Below are 7,371 nucleotides of genomic sequence, written 5' to 3' on the forward strand. Positions count from 1 at the left end.
AAACTGCTGTAGCATCTCTGTATCTACCTCTAGACCTTACTGGGTGACTCTGCTTTCCAAAGGTCTCTGTAGGAAACAGGATGGCTGCCACTTGCCTTCATTTTTGTGGGACAGTCAGTAGTGATAGATCTATTCTCCAAACAGAGCTGAAATATCTTCAGGGGCTGATGCAGCATCACAGTACAATGGCATTCATGCCACATTGTGACATAACACATTCATCCCCTAGCACAAAGCAGTAAATGTGCAAAGCACAGCTGGCATCCTCTTCAACACACAGGTGCAGCCTGTGGACATGACTGGTCCCAGCATGCAATGCACCACCTTCATCTGAGCACTAAAGAAACATTGCATGCTGGGGCCAATCATGACCACACCTTTTCATTAGCCATAAGAGCAATTTGTAATCTGCTCCATTTATGCAAATTAAATGCAACCCTCAGGATTCTGGCAAGCTGCCAGTGCAGCCTGCCTTCAATTGAGCAATGCCTGAGCTCTCCTAACTCAACATAGTCATAGATTCTTAATTGTGTCTTTCCATATTGACTGATAAATTAATTAAATATAATTACTTAGCACATAAGCACTCTAATGCTGCCTTCTGTACAAGAATCTCAAAGTACTTCACAGGAATTAACCAATTAAGCTGCATATCTCCTACTGTGAGGTTGGTATGATCATCCCCATTTTATAGGTGAGGCACAGAGAGAGGTTAAGGGAATTGCCCTAGTTCACACAGCAAGTCACTGGTAGAGCCAGGATCAGAACCTACATCTGACTCAATCTTGTGCTTTAACAGACAGATCATAAAACAAGATTGTAAGCATAAGATCTCAAGCTAAATTCTGCTCCCAAATCCACTTAGCATTCCCATTATAATCAATGGGATGGGCACGCACGTATCTGTGCTGAACTGGGCTTGAGGTTACTAAGGAGAAGGTCTTGAACTCTCAGTTTATTGCAGAGCAGCAGTACAAAATAGGACAGAGGTAAACAAGGAGTGACTGTGCAAGCAGAGGGAGGGAACAGAAATAAATCATTCCATGTGAAGCAAGAGTTAGTTCCCATCTGGAGAGTTGTGTGCCATTTTAGTTGCCATGCTGCAGAAGCGGTTGCTGCCTCTAAAATGAGCATAGTGCCAGGTGGCATCAGGTATCTAAGAAATGGAACAGATGAGGGAGTTTCTTATTTCCCTGGATAAGAGGTGACCAAAGTTTCCCAATAGAAATTACAAAATGATGAAAGAAAGTTAGGGCTAAAAACAAGGAATAATGTAGCATTGCTCTAAAGCAGCTAGGAGAGAGTTATTTGTGGATGGTCTCTTGGAACGCTTCCCATAGTCTTTTCCAAATACACTAATTATTATTTATTTGTATCACAGTAGCACTTAGAGCCCTATTATGCTAGGCGCTACAGGCCCATAGTGAAACACAGGCCTTGCCTTGAAGAGGTTACCATCTAAATAGACAAAACAGACAGCATTAGTTCTATTTTACAGATAGATGAAGTGGCTTGTCCAAGATCAAACACTGGAGACGGCTGCAGAGCAGGAAATTGATTCTAGACCTAGTGAGTCCCAGTCTTGGCCCTGAACTACAAGACCATCCTTCTTCTCAGCCAGTGTTGCCAACTCTTCTTGTTTTTCACAAATCGCACAATATTTGGCACTTTTCTTAAAGCCCCAGCTCTCTGAGTCCTGTGATCATGGGAGAATCTTGGCTTTTAATTACGGGGAAAGAGGGGGGGAGTTTCTAGCCCTTGAGGTTACCCAACATATATGTGTTCTGTTTTTTCCTCATGATCTTTGGGCCCTGACTCATGATCTCAGAACATTTTGGGGTTGCAATACTGCTCATCCTAAATATAAAACCCAAATACAGAATTCACTGTATGAGCTTTATTTTCTCTCTGTATAAAGTTTGGTGAGATAATTTTATATGCGGTGGGGGGAGGAGGGGAGAGGGCTTCTCCGGTTCAAAATATTCCCTGCCCAGCAGTTTAGCTTCTGTAAATGGAGAACAGAAGCTGCTTTTAAAGAGCTAAAAGACCAGAGAGCTGAGCACATGCTGCTTGAAAACAAGCCTCTCTCCTGTTCTTTGGTGTCTGCCTGGAAACACTGTTGCATTAGGACCCTGAAGAAGGCATTACTACTGGAGGAAATCACTGGGTCATGCCAAGAAACAAACTGTCTGCTTCCCAAATATAGTCATGAACGGGGGTAGAAGCAGCTGGGTCTCAGTGGAGAGACAGGCAGTTATGGTTCCCCATCCCCCGTTTTGGATCAGAAATCTCTCTGCAAACAGAATTTGCATTGAGGAATGACTAAATATTTAGCTGTGGGATCTGATGGAGAGGTGTTTTGAAGCCCTCTTTCCACTCCCTGAAAAGAAGCAAAATGCAGCTCAGAATGAGGGAGCTGGATTAAATGGGAATCACCAAATATTAACAAATTAAACATTCAACAAATAAAGGAAATCAACATTGAAACTCTGGGTTCAGAACAATTACAGAGATTAGACCAGCTAAACTGGTGGCTAAAGGGATAATGTAGGTTCAAAATCATTTGCAAGTCAGAAACTCACCCATTTTGCAGAGCAACATAGTGTAGATAACTAAAACTGAACAATTCTTTTTTAAAACCCAGACTGGATTTTTGCTACTTTTTCATTTCAGCATAGATTTGTCAGTTTTACTTTTGCTTCCATTCGCTTTCAGCGCAAGGTTTCCCTGCACTAAATAATGCTGCAATATTTGGATTGCAAACACTTCAGGGGGGTGGCTTTAGAAAAGTGCTTTGATATGATTTTTCTTTCTGACTTCCTGGAGACTTTTGTATTGCTCTTTTTTGTCTTGTACAATATTAGGCCTCAATCCTGTCATCAAATCTGTGTTAGGCAGAATCCTGCACCTGCATGGAGTCCTGGGATTGGAGATTCAATGGATCTAACTGCAGCAGCCTTGGGGCCAGACTTATATAAAAGCAACCTTTTGTGCCAAGTGTGACTGGTCAGTGTCTGATTAGATACTGAGCAGATAATAACTTGGTACACACTTGGGTAATATTATGTGACCATCTGAGAGTTGGTAGTGTTGATGGGAATTTCATTGCTTCTCTTGTGATAAATCTCAGGCATGGGAAATGTTACTGCAGCTTGTTTGCTGAATTGCCTTTTAAAAGAAATCAAGAAATGTCTATTATTTTGGTGGATTTATTTAGTGTAATTCTCTCAAATTCTGTCAGATTTGTGGCAATTCCCATACACACAACAGGTGACACTGTTACAATAAACCAGGTAGTAAAAACAACAAGGAGTCTGGTGGCACCTTAAAGACTAACAGATTTATTTGGGCATAAGCTTTCGTGAGTAAAAACCTCACTTCTTCAGAGTTTGTCTCTTTAATTAACAGATTCACCTGGTCCCTGGAGGTTTAACCTTATGTGGCCCTGTTAATGCTCTGAGCCACCCAGAGCGTGTCTGTGAGTGACCTGGCTGTACCAGGCAGGGTCAGGGCCATATCATCATGCCTACCATTGTCATTGCTGCAAGCAGCATGAGGAGGCCGCCAGGAATGGAGCCCAGGCCAGAGTGGAAGTTAACCCTCTCATGCCCAGGAATCCTTCAGGTCCAGCACTGCTGTTCAGAATCTGTGATCAAAGGTTAAGAGAGGGATATGCCCCATGCCCAAATGGAGAGGCACTGTGGAGTGGTGTCTAGCACAGAGAAATTACATGCTAACTTCTCTCTGTGTGGGAAATGGGAAAGAAAGGGTAACAGACAAGCTAGAGGAAAGCATCTAGGCCTGTCTCTGTCATGGGCTTGCTGTCTTAATTGAGGCCAAGTGCCCCAGTGAAACCCAGCACAAAAACTGGGTAAAAAGCAAAGGTCTGCCAGAAAATCAGGTGCTGCATCCAAGGTCACCTTTCCTGTAAAATACACTACAAAACTCCTGGAATGGGAATGGCATGGGAAAACTGAAAGCCCCTGTCCCCTAGCAGCAAACTGCTATGCAAACTAGTCCAGTTGCCCAATGGGAGGGGTTGCAAGCTTTACAGAAGGCTGCCCTTTATGGACATTCTCTCCTCTCCCCGGAGCAAAGGTTGGAATTAATTCTCTTATTGCAACTGAATCTAGCCCAAACAAGTATCTGTGTATGTCAATCACATAACAGTCATTCCTGCATCCTCAGGGTGTGAAGCCCTACTCCAGATGGGTACATCACCCTGACCTGCCCCCCAAGAAATCCCAATGGATTCAAAGGGAAACAATCTGGCTCTTCCCGTGGTCTGTTTCCCCATTCTGGGAACTGTTTGCCATACCTCTTTCAAGCCTGTCTGTTTTCTTACCCATCTCATCACTATGTGCTTAAATGTCTTTGTTTCATAAGGAATGAACAGGTGTTGTGCAGTGTTTTTCAGATGCTGAATATGAATATACTCTAGGATGCTGCTTATCTCTCTATACTTGATTTCAGGTCCCTCGTTTCCTTCATTCCATGGGGTTAAGAGAACTGTAGTGTGTGAGCTCAAAAGGAAAATTTAACTCCACCCTCCCAAAATGTCTCAAAAAAGCTATTGACTGGAAAAGAGAACTCTGTTAGCCCTGTTTGACAGCGTGCCAGTGCCAAGCTGGGGAACACACCAGGGCAGGATGCTGATATCCAACAGCAAGCTGAACTTTAGCTAGTGCCACACGCGAGGTACATGTACTACTAGCTAACGGTGGGTTTAGTGACAACATTCCTCCTGTTACAGCAGCCCTCCATCAGGCTATTCCATGTTAGCTAGCATCAGGCTGTTGAAGGCCCTTAATTCATCAGCATCTATTTTTTTCCTCAGGAAAGGCAGCAGTTATCTTGTGATTCCAGTCAGACCATGTGGTGTTTGTGTGTAATTAGTTCTCAGAGTCTAAAGCCCCCATTATCCGACTTATCATTAGCCACCAGAGCTGTGCTGGAATTTAAAGGGACAGTGTGATATTTAACCATACATATTTGCACACAATTTTGCTTTGACTTGTTGGCATTTATTACAAGAGGCACTTCAAGAAAATAACACTCTCTCCCTCTGAATGTTACAGCTACCATCTACCTTGCCTGTATTGGAACCATAGGAGGAAACGATGCCCACCGCACAGCAAGCAGAGCTCATAGAGAGCAAATCCCACTACTCTCTACAGATCCTATGAAAGCATCAGATGGATCCCTTGAGAACAGATCTCCCTTTTCCACTGAGCAAATCAGGACACAGTCACCCTTTCCTTTTTGTTGTCTTCACTGACCTACCTGAATCTTAAGAAATCCTTACCCAGTGCTGACTGTAATCATCACTAATTGGTGCCAGGTAATCCCTAGCCTCACTGTTTTAACTGCTAATCCTCATTAACCCTCCTTCCCAACTCCAGTCAATCCCATCTTGTTCTAGCAAATTCTCACCAAGTTGGGCTATTCCTAGCTGGTTTTCATGGGTCCCAAATAACAGCAAATCTAGCCCATCCTAACTCATACTCACGGTTCTTAAGCAATCCCTGTCAGAGTGAATCACCAGTGCCTCCCCATCCTCACGGCTCCTTCTCAGTTCTAAGGATGTCACAGCCGTACTTGTTCACTGGACCTCAGGGAATGCAGCAATGTACACCGAGATTTTTAAAATATGTGCTGACTCTTAAGGGACTTGTGGGCTGGGAGTTTAAACAGCCCCTGAAGTTTCCGGTGCCAGCATGCTCCTTCACGTGCCTCTGAATCTATCGCACAGTGGGCGGTGACAAGGGGGAGACGCCCACTGGCAGCCACACTAGATTCTTGGTCACTGTGTAGCTTTTTAGCAGCCCTAATGGAGAACGTCTTCTGTTATCAACCTGGGGAGTAAATTCTACCTCTCAGTCTCACCTGGCAACGGTTACCAGGGAAACCTGGAACTGCTCCTACAATAGAAGAGAGTTGAAGCCCAGAGACCTCTCCCTGGAGGCTGAGGGAGAGATTCAGCTCTCGCCCACTCCGAAGTAAATCGGGAATAACTTCACTGGCTTCCTTCCAGTTACTCCTGGCTTACGCTGGGGTAGCTGAGAGCAGAATCTGGCCATGAATAGCTACGCCCCGTTGAAACCAAAGCTGGGATGAGGTGTTTATCTCAAGGCCAGGACGTTTGACTGTGTACCCTGACATAGACTGAAGCAATGGGCCGAATTCAGGCCCATAGCAAAATGCCCATTAACTTCAATGGATTAGGATTTGGCCCTGGAATTTTAGGGTCACTGATGCAGTTTTGCCAACTCTCTGATTTTTATTGTGAGTCTTGGAAAATTGCGGCGGGAGGGGTTAAGGGTTCCTGTGACCTGCTGGTATCTGCCTTCAATCTTGGGAAGGCTTGTCCTTATCGAAAATGGCCACCATCTTCCATTACTCGACTGAAGCCACAGGCCACTTTCAGGGGAAATGGGTGGCCCTTTTGTCACCATGTGTGGGCCAGGCAGGGGACAGGAGAACATAGAGGTGCTGGAAATGGGGCTCTGGGCACAGCAGGTCGGGTAAGAGTGCTGAGAAACAGGACAGTAAACTATGAGGGGACAAGTGGGTGGGGGGTATGCAGGTAGCAGACAGAGGGGAGCAGGAGGAGACTGTGATGGGCAGGATACTGGGGGGGGACATGAATGTGGGGGGTATGTAGTGGGGGCCTGCAGGGAGAATGGGTGCAGCAGCTGCCTGTCTTGTCTCCTTGGAAAGGAGCTAGAGAGGGATAACATGGCAGCTCCCTATGCCCATGGGATATGAGTGGGTAAGTGGTGTTCCCTCCAAGCAGTGGACAGGGAGGCCTGTGTATGTGTTTCAATGAGCACGGGAATGTATTTAAGGTTGCATTTTGACCCTGAGATGATCCCATGCAAACTGGGGATAGGGAGCAGCTTCCCCAGAGGTGGAAAAAAATCAAGAGATTGGTACAAAACAGTGGGCTTTATTTGGCTTTAAAAATCATGAGATTTTTAGAAGGCTGTCTCATTATTTTTGAGGAGTCCTTGTGGCACCTTGGAGACTAACAAATTTATTTGGGCATAAGCTTTCGTGGGCTAAAACCCACTTCATCAGATGCATGGAGTGAAAAATACAGTAAGCAGTATATATATCACAGGACATGAAAAGATGGGAGTTGCCTAGGGTTACCATAATCCAGCAAGCAAAAAAGAGGACGGGAGGAGCCCCGCCCCTGTCCTGCCCTAGCCCCGCCCCTGCCCCTCCCACTTCCCCCCCTCAGAACCCCCAACCCTCCCCCCGCTCCTTGTCCCCTGACTGCCCCCTCCTGGGACCCCTGCCCCTAACTGCCCCCCAGGACTCCACCCCCTACCTAAGCCTCCCTGCCTCTTGTCCCCTGATTGCCCC

General features: G+C 45.5%; 2 protein-coding genes across 2 annotated transcripts in view; one reads left to right on the plus strand and one right to left on the minus strand.

Annotated features, from left to right (window-relative positions):
* Positions 1-5,587, minus strand: part of XKRX (XK related X-linked) — a 20,289-nt gene extending 14,702 nt beyond the window's left edge. The window contains exon 1 of the mRNA XM_026653012.2: positions 5,510-5,587. The gene's annotated coding sequence lies outside the window, so the exon portion shown is untranslated. The remainder of the gene's footprint in view (positions 1-5,509) is intronic.
* An 866-nt stretch (positions 5,588-6,453) lies between these two features.
* Positions 6,454-7,371, plus strand: part of ARL13A (ADP ribosylation factor like GTPase 13A) — a 53,115-nt gene continuing 52,197 nt past the window's right edge. The window contains 1 exon segment of the mRNA XM_029911879.1: positions 6,454-6,524. Within this exon segment, the coding sequence (XP_029767739.1) occupies positions 6,454-6,524 (71 nt within the window).

The sequence above is a fragment of the Terrapene carolina genome, unplaced genomic scaffold (assembly GCF_002925995.2).
Source record: "Terrapene carolina triunguis isolate 2854851 unplaced genomic scaffold, T_m_triunguis-2.0 Scaffold131, whole genome shotgun sequence".
Classification (NCBI taxonomy): domain Eukaryota; kingdom Metazoa; phylum Chordata; order Testudines; family Emydidae; genus Terrapene; species Terrapene triunguis.